The sequence below is a fragment of the Myiozetetes cayanensis genome, unplaced genomic scaffold (assembly GCF_022539395.1).
Source record: "Myiozetetes cayanensis isolate MyiCay16 unplaced genomic scaffold, myiCay2020 scf10, whole genome shotgun sequence".
In the NCBI taxonomy this organism is placed as follows: Eukaryota; Metazoa; Chordata; class Aves; order Passeriformes; family Tyrannidae; genus Myiozetetes; species Myiozetetes cayanensis.
In genome coordinates, this window is record NW_026086605.1 from 27,900,559 (window position 1) to 27,922,973 (window position 22,415).

The 22,415-nt window shown below is 37.0% G+C and overlaps 1 protein-coding gene across 1 annotated transcript in view; it reads right to left on the reverse strand.

Annotated features, from left to right (window-relative positions):
- Nucleotides 1-39: 39 nt before the first annotated feature.
- The window catches only part of BMPR1A (bone morphogenetic protein receptor type 1A), a 77,702-nt gene continuing 55,326 nt past the window's right edge, over nt 40-22,415 (reverse strand). Inside the window, exons 4-13 of the mRNA XM_050336643.1 lie at nt 13,885-14,044; nt 12,155-12,257; nt 10,814-10,913; nt 9,926-10,025; nt 9,160-9,304; nt 8,242-8,434; nt 7,574-7,871; nt 6,658-6,833; nt 5,772-5,902; nt 40-4,725 (exon numbers count right to left, since the gene is read on the reverse strand). Of these exons, the coding sequence (XP_050192600.1) occupies nt 4,600-4,725; nt 5,772-5,902; nt 6,658-6,833; nt 7,574-7,871; nt 8,242-8,434; nt 9,160-9,304; nt 9,926-10,025; nt 10,814-10,913; nt 12,155-12,257; nt 13,885-14,044 (1,532 nt within the window). The 3' untranslated portion in view covers nt 40-4,599. The remainder of the gene's footprint in view (nt 4,726-5,771; nt 5,903-6,657; nt 6,834-7,573; nt 7,872-8,241; nt 8,435-9,159; nt 9,305-9,925; nt 10,026-10,813; nt 10,914-12,154; nt 12,258-13,884; nt 14,045-22,415) is intronic.

The following is a 22,415-nucleotide window of genomic DNA, read 5'->3' on the forward strand; positions in this document are numbered from 1 at the left end:
AGGCAAAATCTTATGGTAACAAAACACATTACTAATGTGTACTAAAATAAGGTTATTTACTTAAAAATGATACATTGGACATAATCTGTGTACAGAACAAGCAATTCATGGTAAACTCAATAAGGCACCTTCTAAAGCAGATGCTGTACAAAATACATTAGTGTGTTACATTTTTATAGTATTCTACACTTCTGGCATATAACACACACGAGAGTGTGACCATTTGTCTCGTTCCACTCTTCTTTCATATTTTATTTACATCTTCTCTAGGTTAACTACAATGTTATTTTTTCTTCTTTGTATACAATATAGTACATTTCATTTTGGGCATGTCATGTCAGAGCACAAACGTCACTACATGATGTGGGCTTCCATAATTGCATTCAACGGTAGAACATCACAAAGCAACAATTACATTAGATTTGTCAAAAAAATCAGAAGTTATGTGCACTCCACTTCTGCTGTACAACCAAGGCTAATACACCGTGGCTCCATAAAGCACCATATTGTGCAACACTGCCAGCTGCTTTTAGACATCACCACCCCTACTTGGAATAAAAATTGTGGGCACAGGATAAAGACTTTTGACTCACAGGCACTGTCAGGAGAATGAGGAAGGGCTAAATCATTCTAGTATTTCACAGAAAATGAGCATGTAACTTCCCTTTAAAAATATCTGCAATAGCAAAAGAATGTTTTATAACTTTATATCTCTGCTTTTCAAACATTTTAGATCACTAAAATACAGTCTGTGAAGATAAAGTAGAAGAAACGTATCCAAATGATTTGTTTTATAAACACATTCAAATGGTCATTTAGATCAAGGTCTAACATTTTACTCTAGACTACTACAGAGGCAACTTAAAATACTGATTTTACATTTTATTCAAGACCTCAAAAAAGACTGATTAAGAAAATAATTGGGGAAAAGCGATGGATATTGGGAACACTGTATGTTTCTTGAGGAAAAATTACATTAAATAAAAGTCAGAATAAACTCAAAATGTAAGCCTACATTTTTCTGTAGGAATATCATGTTTCCTGGGGAATTTAGAAGCTAACCAGGGACACAAAAACTTTCCTTTCAGTTGCTGTAACAATAAGAATTATATAAGTGACTCAAAAGATTTTCCATCTAAGGGAAATCACATGGAGTAAGTTAAATAAACATAAAAAATCCCTCCATATGGGTGTTTAAGAACTTCCAAGGCACAGTCTTGATAGACCCCAAGATACTTCACCCACTTGATATCTGCATTAAAAAAAAGAAAGAAATCACATTTGCCTGTCCTGGAGGACACATTTTTGGATGACAAATGCTTTAAATTTTGATCAAGAAAATCAAATTAATCACAATCCAGCAGAAGAATCCTATTACCCTCCCTGACCTTAAAGGCTTCTGAACTCAACAGCAGTGCATAAAGCAACAACTTACCTTTAGAGTCTGCACTAATTGTGCTTAATTACATAAAAATTAATGGGCTAGCTTTGAGCGTATTTTTTTTCCCAAATGACTGTTAAAATGTCAGTACAGACACACTTCAGCTCCAAACAGCTGACTTAGCACAGAACACAGCTATGTGCTCAAGTGCTTTATGCAACCACATACTTCAGTGTTAACATTTTGCTGGGCATCAGGGAATCAAGGAAGCTCCTGTTCAGGACCGTAAAAATGACATAGGCATGACATCTTTGAGAATGAACCCAGTAACTGAAGTGCTGAAAAATTACGTTTAAGGCAAAAAGATTTTTTTTCCTCTCAAAAAAACCATCTTGCAGCAGTTGGCTCACTTGACAATCCATTTAGGTCCTAAGATGTCTAACCAAAGATCACCATCCTATTGCCTTGCAAATGCCTAAACAATGGCAAAGAAAACAAGGGGAAAATTTCGAATTGTTGAAATTCATGTTTCCAGCAGGGGCTTCCTGAAGACTTGGGAAAAATGAACCAAAAAATACACAAAACAAGTTTACAGCTAATAATGATGTGGTAACTCCAAAAAGAAGTGACAAAATGTTTTTAAAAGGAAGGGGTTAATTTAATCAGACCTCCATGCTTTGGAAGTTTAAGCTAGCAGGGTACCTACATCATCACTTTCTCCTTCTTATCGATAAAAATCCTAGAGAAGGAAAAAACAACAAAAAAAAGAAGCTTATTCCTTACTTTTTTTGGCTTTTACCAAACATTTTCCATCTACCTGTGCAAAAATTATGCGCGAAGACACGATTCACCATTTCAAAATCATCACGGATTTCTTGGCAATGGACGGAGAAACTCTTTGTTTTAAAAGCCCTTTATCATGAGGATTGTGGCACATTATCATATATCTCTTGATGTTTTCAAATAAGTTAAAACCATGGTTGACACACCTATCAACTTCTCAGCCAGAATACATATTAATACTTAAAGGCATTACTAAACAAAAGTAATGACTTTATTAAAAAAAAAAAAAAAAAGTCCCTCGAAATAGCTAGTTTTCTATAAAATATGTAGAACTGTTAAATAAAGTCTGTACATCACAATAGAAAATAAAAATACTGCAATCTTTTGCCTGACCATTTACATTATGGGAACTACAGGATTAAAACAAAAAAAAGTAACATGCTAGAAGGCTGTAATTGTTCACAAATCACATTAGTTCTGCATTATATTGTTTTCTATCAGTTGTATTTTCAAGGGAAATTTAAACACATATGAAAACAATCTCCATGTACATATTTTAAGACAACAAATAATCTGGCATAAATCAATCTGAAGTTTTAACATTTTTTCCATCAATTTTAGTATTATTCTTAATTTTTTTTTTCAAATCTCGACTGTGGCATGTGTGTGTGTGCATGTATGTAATTGTACACATGTACCTAGAACTAGGTGTTTGTTGGCTTTTTTTTTTAACTAAAGCACAAAACACACTGTATAAATAACTTCCCTTTTTAAAGTTACCAAGAACAAGACTTACAGTACAAAGTTATAGGCACTTAAATTATCAAATAGATTCAATGGTTCCAATACTGTGTGTTCGTTCTTCAGATGATTCATGCATTTGATGCTTCAGCTTGAGTTATGGTACTGCTTTCTAAATTCAAAGCAGAAGTGCCAAAGGAGTTATAAATCAGTAATTCTGCCTTACAGTAACCTCATGGAGGGTTCTGGCTTTTAAACAAGTTGTGAGGGTCAGTGACAAAAAGGAAGGAACTACACTTTCCTGTGCAGGCCAAATAGTTGGCACAATAAGACCAAATTTTGCAATTATGCAACTTACTGTATCTTCTTGAATTAATTTCAATGCCACTTCTCCCAAATGTCCTTAACTGGAACTTAAAAGATCAACTGATTTACCTTGTCTCACATCTTGACTTTTGTAACTGTGCACTAAGTGGCCCACAGATGTGGCCTCCTGTGTTTAACCTCAGGGCAACCAGCTCAAAATCTTCTGCACCTTGTGGATCTTCAACAGTTCCCGTGTTCAGTTCTCCTGGTCCTGACCTTTACTGCATTCTCTAAACTTCTGGGCACCCAGTGCTTCCTGCCTTCCCTCTCTTGTGTCTGTAAAACAAACTTGTTCACAAGCCTTTCAAAGCTTATCTCCTGCCTACTTTGGCCAAATGATGGAAAAGCACGTCCCTACAGCTGACAAATCCCCTCCTTTGTGGAAAAGAGTTCAGAGCATGGCAGGCACCTGTCAGTAAGTCCCAATAAAGTAGAAAAATCAAAACACATCATTAATTGTCTTTTTGCTAAGATGTAAAGTATTCTATGGCAAAAATGCTGGTTGCATCACTGGACCGGAATTGAGATGACCAAGGCAGGTTGCACCTCAGGAGAGATTGTTTCAAGCTCTTTACAGACTTAGGTAGGTACTCCCGAACTGATTAAGGTTCACATTTTTGCAGTTCTCGTTGTGACACAAACAAAAACAGAAATAAAATTAAAACTGAGATTTCAGAAGATAACTTAATGGCAAAGATTCTGTAGCAAATTTCTCATTGTAGAGCCACAAAATGCATGGAACCCTGATCATAGAACTTTGTTCATTTAAATGGTTTCTTTATATATTCCAAATGACAGCAAAATAATCCTGGCACACACATAAAGGCATAAGGAACTGTTAAACTGAGTAGTATCACAAATAGATTCATAACCTACAGGCTGTTTCACGAAAACTTGGTATGGATTGACTAGGTTTTATCAGGTAGAAGGCAAAAAAAAAAAAAAAAAAAGCTTATATTCTCCATCTCTGTTGAATCCATATAGCTTGTTAGGCTTTCACAGAAAGCACTGTAATCTGAACATTCAATTCAGTACCCAGAGTTTTACTGGAGACTCACTAAGCATGACTGAAGTCTCAATGCAGCTCAAACCAAACCAAACCGTGTATTTTATCAAGGCTGTCCATATCCGTAGCATGTAGTGTGTAGAGGCTCTCAGTATCACGGTCTATGAAGTACTGAAAGACTTGATTAGCAGCCTGTAGAAGTGTGCTGAGAAAATACACTGAATCTCAGTTATTTCCTCTTTCCTATTTCTATCTTCCCCACCCACATGTGAGTGAGAAGATTTAGGAGTCCAGCTTTGCTCTCCAAAGTCACTTTCCTACGTCAAATCTTTACATCTTGTGACTCCACCATCTTGGCAAGTGTCTTCTTGATCCTCAAGGCAGTGAGCCTTGAGGCAGGATTATGAGCCCAGCATTCAGACATCAACTTCAGTATTGCTCTTAGACACTGTAAAATGAAAAACAAAAGACCAGTAGCGTAACAACTGCCTGATCTGAGGTGCATCATTTTGGTTCACTATCAAGGCCAAATTATAGGACTCTTAAGTCCAAATGTGCAACATTTTCTGCAAAACTGTTGGTAGAAAACTATTATAAACAGGACTACTGAAAAAAATCCAGACTCAACATCCACATGCCAATCCTTCTTTTCCCTTCCCTTCACAGCCTATTATTTACAGCAGGTGGAACTAACAAAAGTGTTGATTTAATTTCCCAGAGATGCATTACCAGAATGTCTCATTACAACTCAACAACAGTGATATAAAAATGGCAGTAATAAAAAATATCCACTTTTACGTCAGAAAAACTGTAGAGAATTTTTTCATTGAAAATGAAGATGTGACAACAGTTCTTTCAGCAGTCAAAAAAAAAAAAAAAAAAGAGAAAACTTGGAATTCCTAGAAGAAATCAAGGACTTTGGGGAAGAATGGATATGGCATATTGAACGTGCTATGTGAAACAGTTGTGTTATTTACTGTGTTCAAGCTGTGGCCCTTTAAAAACACATCTAAAATGAAAATATTTTGGTTACGTTACAGCCTGTCTTGGAATGTAACAGTAAAAAAGGGGAAGAAAAAAAAAAAAAAAAGGAAATCCACAAAGGAGTTGCTTCATACTCCATGAAATGCCTTCTGCCACAAACCAATATGCAATATACATTAAGATTAATAAAATATAACTTAAGTTTTATCTCCAATAAACTCTGAACTTATTACAACCCAGCAGGTCTCAAGTAGAGCAGCATTCATATACCATATACTTGGATGCTGCTTAAGGGTATCTTCCCCTCAGATACTGAAAAGATACATAAAAAATTCAGTCTTTTGAATTGATTTCAAGCGTATCTTTCTCCTACTGGTGCTGTGAGGTGCCCAAAGTATCAGAATGTTTGAATGTAGTCCCTATTTCACAATGTTTTAACATTTACTAAACTAAAACACCCTTCCCCATCAAGGAACAAACTGATCCAGCTCTCCCTTTCCCCACACTCACTTCATCACTATTCCATCTGTTTGACACGACGGGGCGCAGGCGTTTGACACACACCACTTCTCTCATGTCCTCATAGGATGGATCATTTGGCACCATGTCATAATATGGCAACTGATACTCTTCAACAATACCTGGAGATAATTGTGAAAGATCAAGGACCATTAAAATAAATAAATCTACGTATCTACTCTCAGATGTCCTTAGCCAGGAGCAAACATTAACTCAACTTTGTGCCAAGTCAAAGCAACCACACTGTTTTACTGGGATAAAAATCTGAAATTTTCACTGTAACAATCAGGCATTCCCTACAAAAGCTGCAATATTATGTTTAGTAGCTTTAATAGGTACAACAATTCCTTGCAGTGCCTTTGATTTTGATACCCAATGAAGAATTTGGCTTCTTCTAATCCACTACATGCTACAAAAAAGCACAGAGAAAGCGTAAGATGGAAGAAAAATACAGGTCAAGAATTGTAAGGATGCAAAAAAAGACTGAAAAGCCAGGATGAGTCACAAAAATATGTGTCAGGAGAAAACTGAATGACATCAGAAACGCAAGAAAGAATAATGTCTGATGAATTACAGAAAGAATAATATTTTATCAATTTCACAGGGGTGAAATACATCTGCATCCCACTGTTTCCCCCAAATCAGGCACTCTGCTTTTTGAACATGGGAAAAAAAAAGCCCAAGATGCTTAAACTGTAACAATCAAAAAGGTTGAGTTCAGTGATTTTCAAGCTGTTCTCTGGACAGACTGTTACTACTGCTTTTACAGAACACAATCCTCATGATGAAACAAGCTTGTTACATTATTTCCCATCAAAGCACTGTTGAGGTGACACAAGGGCCTGGCAGATTCTACGTAGAATACTTCAAAGTTTACCTCCTGTGACACAGCGCCGAGCCATTTCCCAAATGATCAGCCCAAAACTGTAGATGTCAGCCATGATGTAGGGCTGGAAATGGTTTTTATTCAGGCTTTCATCCAGGACTTCTGGAGCCATGTAACGTTTTGTTCCCACTCTCGTATTCAAGGGAACATCAACTTCATTTGTGTCACTGTATGAAAATATTAGGAAATCAGTGAATTGTGGACTATTACAAGACAAGATATGAAGTCTCGTATGATGCAATCACTAAACTGCCAAGCTCCCACATTTAAATTAAATTCTCTCTTTTATTACCCTCTCAATACATTGTACTTCCCTGAAAGAGATTATCCAGTAAAATCATAGTGACTATGGTAGTTGACAGTTTACTGTTTCTTTTGCCTGACACTGAAAACATACAAAAAAATTCATTAAAAATCAGTATAAAGATGAATATATTTGGTAACAACTTAGAAAATTATTTGCAAAGGCTTATGCTTTCTTTTAGGCTCTATAGGAATAAAATACTTAAAAATATAAAGTATTTAATACTACTATTATAGTATCACTTCTTCAATTAAATTTCAACTCCTTTTATACTGTTCAAATTTACTATGAAAGAATTTATAATGAAACTTCATTATAGCAATTACTATAAAAGGTCAGTTTTGAATAACAAATTAGGTGGTCTCCTCTTCCTTTCCTCTACAAAACTTTTATTTTCCATAAGAAGAGTATTTTAACTGTTCTCTTAACAATCTATTTTCATCACGATGCCTACCAGCATTCAAGAACATTTTACTCTCAAAACTGGAAAAAAAAAAAGCATGTAACCAAATGATTCCATCTTCCTTTTAAACTGAGTATCTGATGCATTAAATAAAAAAATTACATTAATGCTTGCCCATTACAGAGCATTTGTTCATCTACCTGTTAAACTTGACTGCAAGACCCAAGTCCGCAATGCAGCAGGTTCCGTTTTTCTTTATGAGGATGTTTTTACTCTTCAGGTCCCTGTGTGCAATAGCAGGCTTGCCCTGTGTCCCGTAAATTTCCGTGTGTAGATGGCACAGCCCACATGCAGCAGAATAAGCCAGTTTGAGGAGAGCCCTGTTGTCCAGCGTTGTGCACTTCAGAAAATCATACAATGATCCGTTTTCATGATAATCTGTAATCAAGTAAAGCTGAGTCCAGGAGCCAGTGCCTTTAATATCTGCAGCTATGAAACCTGTGAAACACAGAAACCAAATTACTGTTTATCTGTACTTAAATTTTTAATGCAGCAGATTCAGTAATAATTCCTAAAGCTGTATTGTCTTGTATTGTATCAGAGGATATGCGTCCCCCTTATGAAAACTGACAGTGTAGAAGTTCTGATTCTAACTGTTCATGAGATTACCACTCCAGTCTTCCAGCAAAGACACTGCAGACATGTTTTCAACCAAGAGCAGCAAGATTCTGCCCTTTCAGTTACATTTTATTAGCACATATTATTCCACAGAAACTGCCACAGACCCCTCAAGCCACTCCCTAAGAACTCCTCCTCCTCCTGCCTCACACAAGCCCTCCAGGAGCTGAACAATGCACTGTTTGCTTACCAAGGATGTTTTCGTGACGCATTAAAACAGTTTGGTAAATCTCTGTTTCTCGGAACCAACTGGCTTCCTCTGTGGTGAAAAACACTTTGACTGCCACTTTTTCACCCCTCCATTTGCCCATCCACACTTCACCATACCGTCCTTTTCCAACTTGCCTCACCATCTGAATTTGTTTGGCAATAGTGCGCTGAACCTAAAGAAGATTTAAAAAAAAATTAAAAAAAGAAAGAAGAGTGATTAAGGCAGAGGAAGGAAACCCAGCAGTTAACCAAGAATACCTGGCCAAGCTGCTTGTCAAGCTTGGATTGCTGTGAATTTTGTTCCTATTCTAAGATTCGTTCTATGAAATTTTCCACTATTCCAGTACCTCACCACCCTAATAGTGAAGAACCTTTTCCTAATATCCATTCTAAACCTACTCCCTTTGAGTTAAATGCCATTTCCTGTTGTCCTGTCACAACATATCCTTGTAAAAAGTCCCTCTCTGGCTTTTTTGTAGGTCTCTTTAGGTACTGAAAGGTTGCTATAAGGTCTCTCCAAAGACTTCTATCAGTCAATAAAAGCAAGTCTATTTTATTGGTCAGTAGACACTAAGAAATAAAATCTCTGAGTTCACTCAATTTGGTACTTGTATTAGCCATTTCTTGTATTTTATCTTAATGTTTGTAGGCTCTAAGTTTTCTTTAAATTTTGCTGCTGCCAACAGATTATCTAATTCTGCACTTCATTTTATTTAATTACGTGGAGACGAGCTTTAAACATGCTCAGTTTGTACTTCATTTTTCATAATAACTGCATATAAAACATTAACATTCTGTATGGATAAGCTGCTGTGTTCTGGGCATTGGATATAAACCAAACTTAGTATGTGATGGAGAGAAATTCAGAGAAGGAAAAAAATCTTAGTTTATGACTTACCAACAACGGTAATCCTGATCCACTCCCAGAACTCTGTGACTGGTCAATAAGGTCTTTTAATGACTCCCCAGCTGGAATAAATGCTTCATCTTGTTCCAGGTCACGATTATAACAGTGCCTCTTTGCCATGGACTTACAGTAATGCCTGCAAAAGTAACAGGAGTTAAGCTGAACTCCAAAACACTCTTCAAAATATGTAACAAATTCATCTAGGAAAGGAGCTATTTAAATTCAGAAATCTTCTAAAAGGAAAAAAAGAGAATCAGATTTTGCTGTATCTTTTTTCTCCCTGAAATGTACTTACATAGCCTTTTCATATTAAGAAGTTGTTGCAAAGCATGTACAGGCACGCCAGTTGATTATGAGTCAGGTGGAAAACCAACGTTTTAATAATCAGCTCACAGCCTGTGTGCCTACCATAACATCCCTTAATTTTGATTTAAACTAACAGACTGGACCTCAAACAGTGGCAGATGAGGCTGACATAAACCTTTCCTCTGAAATTTCTAGAACAATGACCACCTACAGCTCAGGAAACTACATACTTTGTAGCCAGAGGAAAGGATCAAATTCACTTACAATTCTCTGACTTGAATATTTTGTTTTACCTAGCAATGCAAACTGCTACCCACAGAAATGTGACATTAAATTACAATGGTTTCCAAGTTACATATGAACAACTGAGTACATTTACAAAACAACTGCTCTGTTTACACTCGATTTGCAAAATTAAAAATTTTGCCAATAAAGAAAGTCCTTTCCTTACTTGTAACAAAAGCAGCTAAATAAGATGACCATGACAATTATGCAGACTGCCATAGAAATCAACACTGCCATCCAACGGATGCTGCCATCAAAAAGTCCATCTATTTGACAGAAAAGAGAAAGAGAAAAATAAGGTACAGTTTCCAAAGTCTATAAATGAAACATATATTGTAACCAGCTTATTTAGGTATACTTTCATATACTGTGTATTGAAGGAAGTACTGACACCAGAAAAGCAGAGAATTTCATTTGGATGACAACAACAACAACAACAAAAGGATTTAACTTGACATTTTGGAGTTGTTGACTCCTGTCTAGTTTGTTCTTAGAAACAGAAAGATTTAGAGCAGTTAAGATTCTGAGAAGGTATAAAGCAACAGTTAAACCAGTACGACTTGCCTAGCAGTGAATGACTAAGCGCATGAAAACAAACTATTTTCACAGGGAACAACAGAAAGAAGAGAATAAATTTACAGTAGAGAACAGTAAACAATGCCAGAATACTTTTTTAAGATACATTCATAATGGCAAAAGCACAACAGAGATTAGAAAAAAATTTTTAAAAAAAGAACAGATTGTGGAACCAAAATAAAACCAGATCAAGAGATCACATGCAGATCAAGGTATGAGCACACTAAGAAAGAGACTAAAAATACCATGAGTGACTGATGAAGGAAAAGATTAACTTGAGCGTGTCAAAAAGGAAAAGTGAAAATAGAGGATGATGTATAATACACAGCTTAACATAAAAACTACTTAGTCCAGAAAAAACAGATCAGTGCAATATTGTAATTACATTTTCTCCTTATTTTTAGCTGCTGATTAGGAAGAACAGAATCTACATAGATAGCATTTCCTAGCAGCAGCGTGAACATATAGGATTGTTTACCTGTGCTATCCAGAGGTGGTAAGGTTGGTTGTAAATCCTGATTGCAGAAATCAGTTCGGCAGCACTCAATCGTCCGACGTAACTGTGCTTTGGGGGAGTCCTGTTCAAGGAGAGTCGAATTAATGCTCACATTTTGAAGATAAAACGTGGACAGGTGGTGCTATGGCTACTACATAGCACAGACAATCTTTTATTTAAAAAACACTTCAACCACACCATTTACCATATGAGGATCACCTCGCAGTGGCAGACAGGCATCATATAATCTCGTGAAGTGCATACATTTGATGTTGGTTTTTTTTATATTTCATGAGACTTTTTCTACTTGGTGAACAGAAATAGATGGTTTCTACTTAAGTTGCTCTTTCATAAATTGTAAAATTTTTAAGGTTAGTTAAAACCAGTTAATAACATGTTAAATAAATACTGCTCCAAAGACAAAATATTCCAATCACTTTAGAAGTTTTTCTCTTGTACCCATCACAGCAGCAGTGTTTGCTTTAAAACCTTATTCAGAACATACTAAAGATGAAGGGGCATGAAAATTAAACTGAAAGTAAGGCACTAACATAAAACCAAGAACAGTTTCAGGAGGTCACCATGATACCTCAGGTCTGATTTGCAGTAACCCGAAACACTCACAGCAATAACTGAAGTCACCAGTGCTTCCAAAAAGCAGTGCTACTGACAGCTGTGTTATACAGAAACTCAAGCCCTAGGGATTTAAAAATTTAAAATTATCCAAAACAGTGATAGCATTGAAGTGGGCAGGGAGAGTGGCTTAGTGAGCTCTGCTTCCAGCTTAGTACCCTTGGATGAATCCCATCTGGCCCCACCGACAGCAGTGGGGCCTACTTCACTAACTGCTTCCTCCAGGATGGCAGGGGCTCTGTTCTGCTCCCCATCCCTGCCTACAGCTCACAGGGCTGGCTGCCCTGAGGATAACTGCTCTTACTGTTGATGGCTGAGGCAAAAGCATTAAGTACCTCAGCCTTTTTCTCATCCTTGGTTACAGTTTTCCCTTCTGCATCCAACAAAGGATGGAGACTTTCCTTGCCCCTATTTTTTGTTGTTGATGTATTTATGAAAACACTTTTTACTATCTGTCAAAGAGTTTTTCCTGCAGAGAACTCTAACGAGCTATGATTCTATTCCAGTCTTTGTTCAAACACCATTAAGTGTCCTTTCTGCCTATTTGGTCCTGTTCTTCTCAGTGGTAAATGGCAACGTGCAAAATTCTACAATTGCAGTTGTAAACTACCAAAATTTAAACTGCTTATGCAGTTTCCCTATATAAGCTCCATGGAGATCTTAAATTTTAATGGCATTTCATTCTTTTACCTTGCACTGGAAGTCTGAACCTTCATACTTCATGCAGCCAGAAGCAAGCGTGGGTTCTCCATGTTCATCTTCCTCAATGATAGCAAAGCAATGCCCGTTAGTTCTGGAATAAACATATCACTTGTGCTTTACCAGCATGTTTGTTGTTTAATATGCAGCATTAGTCGATCATGAACCCATTAAGAATACTAGAAAAAAAAAATCTAGAAAAATTCTTCTTTAACACAGTGGCTACCAGCTGGTTTGAGAACAAGAGACCCCCACAGGATTCTCAAACAGAACATACAGGGATGCTTTCTCACCAATACTCTGTTTTCTGCTTCCTCACCCCTCTTCAAGACTGCTCATATCCAACCACAGACACCCAGAACTGAGGGGATGGAAAAGCAGACTAAAAAAAAGCTTACTGACACAATTTTACAGGTTAAAAAAACCTCACTCATGTGTGTTTTGAAACTGCAATGATAAACTCTCAAAGAGAAGTCCCAGTATGTGAGTGGTGGCTGTTTCAAGGTCTATAGCACAGCCAGCCTTTTCCCACATAACCTCTCTCAAATATTCAGCCTTTAGGGCAAGACAAACCTCTAAATCCACTTTCTAAAAATGACAGTAAGAAATTAATTACATTCTTTAAAAAAAAAAAAAGGCCCTTAAATTCCTCACTATCTCGTTACACAATTGCTTTGACTTCCATACTACCTGAAAATGTCAACAATATTTGTAAGGAATCCCAAACCAAACTGCAATACTAGGTCTGTGATTTCAATGCATGTAGAAGTTCATTCATTCCCTTACTAAGGAAAACAAATCTAGAAATAATTTTGTCTTTACCACAATCTATTTAAATGAATTTAAAGAGATGCAAATGTGGAAAGCAAAATGCCATAAAATACCCTGCAGATGGACACTGCATAAGTGTCATTAACTAACAGCTTTATTATCAGCATAATGACATACAGTCACCAATTCAGACAAAAACATTAGTAAAGCCTATACTGACTGCATACACTAGAGGGCAATAAAAACCAATAAATAAATACCAAAGGATTTGAAAACAATACTAAAACATTTTCTCAGTGTAAAACTATTTCTGTAAGATACTACCTGTGTAGGTCGAAGGCCAAAGGGCCTTAAAGCATGAACTGCAAATGAAGGGAAAAGGAAAACCAAGGACATTTTATGATATGAAGAACACCTTAAGCAAGCATATAATCAGTGCATGAGTCTGTTATGATTCTTATGCCTGTCAAAGATAAAACTTCCCTCCTGTCCCTACATGTTCACAGGCTTTTCTTTTTTTCCCCCCTGCCTTTCCTTGATAGTTTATAACTAAAGAACACATAACTAGAATTCTCAGTACATGGCTGTGTCGTGTAGGGGAAAAAAGAAGCAAACAGGTGGTTGGTACCAGAAGGCTTAGGTTTGGGTCACTTCATACTCACCCAGTTATAAAATACTACAGGTTACTTACTCAGTCTTTAAAAGCAGTTGTTGGAGGTGAAGTCACTGCTTGCAAATGGTTCTATGTTATGGTGAAAACTGTTATTGTTTACATAGAGATGACCACGGGTTTTGGCACTTGGCTCTTCACAGAACCAGTGAGTGTCTAATCAATTATGGTCAAATCACCTGAGAGAACCTTGGTCAGCACTCCAGAGGGAAGTTTGCTCTCTGCAAAGCCAAAACGAGCCTCTTCAAAGAGCCTTTCTAAGCCTCAATGCAATACTCACATGCATGTGTTATTAATAGCATCATCTGGACAATGTCCCGAGCAGTAGCACTTCAGAAAAGGTAAGGTGTCCTCTGGAGCAAGCGTGACTCCATTTGCTTGTTTCTTTTGGTCAGAATTTGTCTTCATTCCTGTGCCATGAAGCATGTCTAGATTTTGACCTGCACATTAAAAAAAAATAAAGTATTTTTGCATCTCTCTGGTAACTGTTCTTGACTTTTACAGGCAAAATATGACAACAGAATAATTATATTAATAAATAATTGAACTATGCAAGACACAAGAACTTCCTCTCCCAAGATTATGACAGAAATTTGAGTTAATAATTTTATTCTAGAAATACCTAGCTCAAATATTTTTTTACCTTCACAGTAGATTTTCCACCCTAGTAAGTATGAAAAGGAACATCTTTTCCTGTTTTAAGGTGGGGCAGAAAAGTAGTGATGTAACTGGTTAGAATTTTCTGAAGAAAGCCTTTCTCATTCATGTATTTAGAAAACCAAAATGCTGACTGTTTGATAACCACAACAAGAATAATTTTATGCATGACTGAACGTACTTAATATGCAATTTTCTAATTTTCTGAACTGAAGTAATTTTTTATGGATTCAAGAGTCTCATAGAAGAGCAGTAATAACTCCAAAATCTCTTCGGTTTTTTTGATCTCTGTATGCATTAGTACTTCAAAACACAGCTAAAGTAAATCTTGTTTGCAAATTAAATTTTGGTAAATGACATGAACATCCATACAGACGAGCTTTCACAGAATAGAAACAGGGCTACGTTATGTTCCAAGTAGCCCTCAGTTTCTCAGTAGGAGAGTTAAGCATCATTTGTCCTTGTTCATATTATTAATGTGCTTTGGTGAATGTAGGCATTCAGAAGAAAACATCCACCTATTTTCTTCTTAGTGAAAAAGAGCCAGAAAAAAAAATTTAGGAACATAATCTGCCCCATTTGGAATATGCTTTGTGATCACCATATGAGATGAGAACATCATCTGTCTCCTCCAGCTTTATCATACATAATTTTACCAACAGAAAATCTCTTTCTGTCCACCACCTGACAGTATTGTTGGCTCCAAGTCCTCATGGTATTAACCAAACACAGAGAGAAGAGCTGTGAACAAACTTATCACCTGCTCAGATACAGTTTACAGCAAGTCCCTGTGCGAGGCTCAGTGTGCAAAGTAAAACAACACCGATCAGGACCAACAGAAGCTTTTACAAATTCAGTCACTATCCTCAATACTTCTCAAAAATAATTTGGTCACAATAAAAATCTCAATTTACCTAAGGGGAAAAAAAAAAAAACAAACAAAACACGGTCTCTTGGAACAGATTCTTGTGGCTTCCTGTCAAACCTACCAAACCCTGGCTGCAGAGTGATGAGAACATCAGTTTCCTGTTGAACCTTGCTTGAGATGTGCAGAAGAACTTGATTAAAATCCTGTACAGTTACAACCCTCTGTATCTCTCTACAGTAACATCCACTATGTCATTCAAACAAACTTGAGATTAAATATTTGTGAAATTTGATCTTATTGTTCTGAAAATAGCAGATCTGCAGATTTCCTTATCTGATTAATGCAGCTCACCTAGTGCACAGTCCTGTTTCAGCCAGGTAATGAAACTGCTTTTTCTGGATACAAGTAAGAGAATATCCTAAGAAAGTACAACACCATCTACCATTTGAGTTTCTCACATCACTTAGCCACGTTTTATTTGAAATGTGGTTTTCCAACAGTACTTCAATAATGCCACAGTTAAACAGTCCTGATAAGTACAGAACTGTTAACACGAAATAAGGTCCAGTGCTATAATAACTGAGGTCTGAGCAGTAGGTATTTCTGATTTAACCAAGAGAAATTCTGCACAACTGAAATAGCTCCTCCACCTGTCCCCTCTCTCTTTCCACACATTTCTTCCCAGCATAAACTGAAAGCTCATTTTATACCATGCTATAGATGTTACACAACATTTCATATTCACATTTAAGAGATCCTTACCTGTGCAGACAACAGGTAATTATACTTCATATTTAAAGGAAAAGCCACTGCATTTGTGCAAATATTGTCTTCCTTTCTTCCTCATTTTGTTTAACGACTAAGGTATCTTTCCCAGTTAATGTTATAAAACCCCCATTACCTTCAGGGACATTCCACATGTTAGAAGTCTGAATGCTTTATGATCTATGTCTCATCAGTCAGTCATCCACCTTCCTACCCTGATCACTGAATGCAATGTTTTTTCAATTTCTTAGAAAAGAAATCAAGGAACTCTTAAAAATGGCTTCTTCTAGTTCATTCCAGAAATGAGCTTCTCTCATTTCTTCTAGCTCACTTCAGAAAGCAGTTTTTAATCACTTCCACCTATATATTATACCTTACTGCACCCTTTACTGCAGTATTAAAATTCATCCTCAGCACTTCCAGACAGATTAGTGTCCACCCTAAAGTCGCTAGGCATGGGGAAGGGAGATGAACATGGGTAGACTTGGCTTCCATGCACTTAAGAGGGCAGCTGAAGGTCCTGGAATCACAGGATGCTTCATTGTAGTTTTCCTGGTTAATACATACTGGGTAAACGAACAAGAGTGAACTAAGGATGAGCCTAAACAACATTTTGCTTCAAGAACCATCCAACCCTCTTACATCTTCTTGTCTCATCATCTCCCCACCCTCAGAGCTCCTCCACCTCTCAAACATTCACACTGCTGTTATCTTCCTCCTGGGAGCAGGACAGCGGAAGGGAGGATCATGTTTTAGGGATCTCGTGACACTACACTACCTGATGATGTAATTAATGTCTGCTTTTCAATGACACATGCAGCTGTCACTGTGCAGTACAGCTAAGAAATACACATACACAAATCTCAAAAGTGTAAGAGCTGTGCATTAACAGCTTCAAAAGAATAAATGTCTGCCTTGAAATACAGTACTTGGAGACCTCAGACCCAGCGAAGCTTCTTTCTCCACTATCTCCCACCCTTCTCTTGTAAACTGTACAGGGCTGGTGAGGCAAAATAATATACACTATCAACAAATGAACTATCACACACTAGAGGACTTCTTCGAGATCCTGGACCACTTGCAGCCTATTTGTCCAGCCTTGTGAGAATGATATACTTCAGTGTATCATGTACTTCTAACCATGCAAACTGCTCTGTATTGTGTATTCTACCACATTTCAAAAACTTACAACATTCAACAAAATATCAGTGACAGTGAGCTGGAACATTCTCCTCACATAAATACAGTGTAAGACAGTGATGAGGAAAAAGCTGATGGGACTTCAAGGTCCCATTTCATAATTTGCTCTGCCCCACCATACATACTGCATTCATTGTAGATTCCTGCTAAAGACAGGATGACATGTAAATGGCTTGCTGTTTAAAATTTAACTAGATTTTAATAATATAAATACAATTTTTTAAAAAGTTAATAATAAGTTTTTAAAATAGGACAATGCTTGCCAACGCATCATATCCAGCCCTTGATCAAAATATAAATTATTCAAAGCACTATTTCTTCCAATCACAGAAAGTAAGTTAGACTATAAAATGGATTTCAAAGAAGCACAGGATATTAAAAATTCCAGTAGGTTAGAAATCTAAGTCTACTTGAAAGCATGGCTTTAAATACAAATATTAACGTGGATAAGTCTTTAAAACACACTGTGCGTGACACTGAGGTGTTACTAACCACTAAAAGCTGAGCTAACCTGGCTGCAGCTCAATGCCAAGATACATGGATAATTTCATTAAGTCTTCTGATCTAAGAAAAGATTCGTGTAACCCCAAAAAACCCCCCAGCTCTATTAAGAAATTCAGAGACAGCAGTAAATGAAAGAAGACAAATACAAAAGCTAAATTATGCCTACAGTTTGTAACTTAACTGCATCCACTCTTCCTCCACAAATACAGCTGCAATGTGGCCAACAGCAGTCAAGTTGTTCGACAGCTTTCTGAATTTTTAATGAAGATGTTGCCCATAAAAACATTTTTATTCCAGAGTACACAATCCTTAAAAGGGATTTTTCTCAGCAGAACTACAGCACGAGCGGCATTTCTTTGTAGCTATTCTGATCTAGGCTTGTAAACTCCAAGAAATTCAGCATTTAAATAAGAATGTCAGAAGACCACCTTCACCTGCCCTCCTGCTGGTGCTATTGCTGTTTGCTGGGGCCAGCTCAGGGCTCACCCACACCGGGCTCTCCTCAAAGATGGAAGTTGTACCAACACTCTTTATGTTAGATAAGCCTTCCTTATGAGAAAGGACATACCCTGAAAATTTTATGTGGTAGTTTTAAGTTCCTTTTTCTTGCTTTAGGATGCACACACTGCAAAAGTATCCACTCCACATTCACCTATCACAAACTTCCACAATGATTTCACATGTTCTGCTATGTGAATTAAACTTGGTACAACTGATAAAAAATTAAGTACTATACTAGTACTTGCCCTTAAAAGACAAAATAATAATAAAAAAAAATTCAGAAAAACTGTGTGAGTGCAAAGAAAGTATCTTAAATGCTTCTATGAGCTCTGTGTCTTGCATTTTAAGTATAATTCTACCTATAGTATTTTTTATATATCAAGGTTGTGATCTCCAAAGACCAGACGTGTTAGAGGTAGCTCCTCCAGCAGAACTGGTTCCTAAAAATCACAGCATGTTCCCAGACTACTTGTTTAAAACCTCTCTCCTTCCCTCCAGCTCTCCCAGGAGCTACACCAGTGCTCAACACAGACAGGCAGCCCCTGCCTCCTTACCCTCCCAACCAGCAATCCCCAGCCTCTGTTCCCACTTCTCTTCCCTCAAAAAGTCACTTCTCGAGACGACTACTCTGTTCTTATGTATTCAGAATAAAAGCCAGAGACGTGAAAATTTTGTGTATTTTACTTAAAAAAAAGTACACTGCATTCTAATTTAAGTTAAATGGCCTTTTAAAGAATAAAGTTACTTAAAAGTAAATGTGAAATTATAATAAAGAAATAGATCAACTTTTAATAATCCCTTGGGACTTTAATTAGACAAATATTGAAGAACATGTTTGCTGCCCATATTTTAAAGATAGATGCAGTCATTATTTGGGGAAATCACCAGTAAACAGAACTATACTGTCTTCAAGTAGTGAATCAGCTACTGACAATTCTAAGCTCATTCTACAGATCTTAGAATATTTTATTTCAGATTAGTTTATATATTAAATTCAGTAACTATTTCACCTGAAGTGGAGAAAATGCATAAAGGTTTTAAAATTTATTAATTTTATCTATATCAAATATCTGAATAAAAGTAATTAGAGCAGTGAAATCAAACCTTAACAGATTTTTTTTTTTTCAGTTCCCTAATGAACAGTGGCAACTTTAAGGCCATTATAATATTAATATCGGCACTAATTATTTTTAAATTTAACTTTTAATAAACCTTCATACATATCAAATGCTACTAATGCATTTTTAGTCACCTAATTTACAAGGATTAAAATACTGATCTTCTGCAGTGCCTCTGAAGAACACATGAAGGTATGATGAACCACATATGAAGTAAACTGCCAGCAACAAAATCTACAAGAACAAGTTCGAGTACACATGAAGCACTTTACTGCTCTGTTACATATATTGATCAGCTCGTCAGTGCAGTGTAACAAGGAAGAAAAAGCTTTACTCAGAAGTAAAACTGGTTCTCTGAATGGAAAACTTGCGCTAGGGGGAAGACAAAAGCCTGTTTGCTGCAGTCCTCAACTGCAATTGAAGCCGGTAAGCTCTTGCCTTAGATCAGCAAAAGCAGGTGGGTGAAGATGCAGAGCAAGCCACAGATTAATAGATACTGCAAAGGCCTCCCACAGCAAGAAAGGAAATACAAAAATGTTTTAGTTGAAAAGGCTGTTATTAAATATACCCATCTGCAACCCAGGCTTATTTTTGACCATTTCTCAACACGGGTGAAGAAGTGCCATAAGCTAAAAAGAAGATAAAATCCAAAGGGTAACCACTGGGTCCTCCTGCTCTGTAGTAACGACCCGAGAAATTGCAGCTGTTCACCAGTAATGTCATGGAATTGCCTCTGTTTTCTGCTGTTATTCTAAGAACATTTTGACATTAATCAACACATGCAGCCACTTGCTTTTTCAAGTTACCTGCAAAGGAATCTGGTATGTATACATATACATGCAGGTTTACAGACACGCTTGCTATTATCATTCTCTCAGGTCTTGGTAAGCCCTGAAATTCCTACCATTCTGAAGAAGCTTCCAAAAAAAGCAAAGGAGCAAAGCATGAAGCTGCGTGCCAGATACTTAAAGGTACAGACACTGGGTGTTTCTATTTTCTCTGCTTTTCCTTCTCTTCATGTAAATCGTACAAATTCTCTTCAATTCCTTATAATGAATCCTCTCCACCTCTGCCGGTTACTTTATGATGCATTTTTGCAACATCCCATATACATTTTCCTTGTTGAAACTATTTTTTTCCACTTTTTAGAGACTTTTCACTTTAAATTGTCTCTTCTCTAAAAAAAATTTCAAATACTTCATGACTATCAAGTTAATTCTTTCCTCCATGAATCGAGGGACAAGCAGAGAGATCTGACTGTTTTTTACTCACCATCCTTGGAAACCAAGCATATCTCACTGTTTGAAGAAAAGCCCTTAGGCAACTTGCAAAGAACCTACAATGTTTCAGTAAGCTCAACTTTTCCATAGCTTTCAGAACTCCTTCAGTATTTAAAGTCAGGAGATAAGTCTGAGATAAGGCAATTTCTCCTTTAGAAGTTGAAGGAAAATTTTTCAGTCTTTGAGCTTAATTTAGCTAATAATACTTACTAGAAGTTATTTATTGAATCTTATTAATCAATATGGTCATGGAAGGAGTTAATGTAATTTAATTTTAAGTAACTAGAAGACCTGTATATTTGTATTACTATTTCTATTTGTATCTAAAGAGGAAAAAAATAATCCTTCAGTTGCTAATGCCTATGAGTAAAATGCTAAATATTGACTAATGCACAGGGGTAACCATGACTTCAGCAAAAAGAACAAAGCATATCACTCCCTGCCTCTTCAAGGGAAGAAGCTGTACCTGCTGCGAGAAGCAGCAAAACTGCTTGAATACAAGCGGAATAAGCTCCACTGCAAAACACTGTCTGAGAGTGTTTCAGAGTGGAGGAGACATCCAGAAGTCACCTGGTACCACCACCTGGTCAAAGCAGGACCAACTTCTACATCAGACCAGGTTCTTCAGTCATTCCAGTAAAATTCTGACTGTCTCTAAGGATGGATGTTGCACAACCTCCCCAGGCAGTCTGTTCTAATATTTAACCACATTCACTGTGAAAACATCTTCCCTAATTTCTCATCAAAATTTCCTTTAGTGTGTGCCCATAACCAATCTAAGTACCTTAAAGCTATCTGCAAATATTTGCAAATCTGTACTACAAACTTCAACTACACCCAAAACCAGGTTACTTTTTGAAAATTAAAAACTGTATGTCCAACAACAGGATGAGGGATTGGTCTGGAGAATTCTCCTCTTTCAACTTAGCTGATGTGACAAAGATAGAATAATCCTGGATTTATGATTTGTTGCTTTCAACCTTCAAATCTTTCCTGCAATGGCAATGTATCAAACTAAGGCCCATGCTCTTCCCCACTCCTGGAACACAGGTGTGCATGTTTACACACACAGACCGAATCAAGCCAAACACCAGTGCTTAAACCACGTCAAGAAGTTTGGTGACACTATTCTTAGCCTCTGCAGGCTAAAGAGAACAAAATGCACAAGGAACTTGGCAATTATGCAAAAACACCTGTCCAGTTTCAGAAGAAAAGTGTTTACAAGTCTGCAGGCTGTACCCAACAATACAGAACCCTCAGTGTGCTCGTGGCTGCCTCCGGGACCGAACCCCACAGGAAACCAAAAGGCAGAACAGCAGTTTCTAATAACTTTAGCTAAAGAGCAATTCTGCACAGATCCAGAGAGGACTTTTGCTCCATAAAAGCTTAGCTGTGAATGTGTGTGTGGGGTAGGACTTGAGAAAGCTTAGATATGTGCTCTGAGGCCCTGCTCATTTAAATACCAGCACATGGGAAGAGGCTGATGCAGGTCTGCTCTTCAAATCAGTTGTCAAGCTATGGATCAAGCATAGCCTTGAAAGAGACAGCTCTGCTACATTCTTTAATCTAATATTGCAGATACACACCAGAAACAGAACAGAAAGATTGTCATTTGGGTACTTACCAGGCTTCCTCCTCTCCCCATTTTAATGGGTTCATTGAATTGTGATTCTTGAAAGTAAATAGCTCATATAATATCTCAAAATAAAATCAAGCACTAAGCAGTAATTGATCTAAGTATGGAAAGAGAATATGAAACCTTTTATAATCAGGTATTTAAATGGCAGTACCAAATTAGTCTTCTCTGTTTCTCTGAAAACATACAGAAAGCTCTGTGCACAAACACGTGGAAGGTGCTCAGCTGGGAGAACAAGTGATCTTACACAGAGAACAGCGAGGGATGTACGTGCCTGCTGCA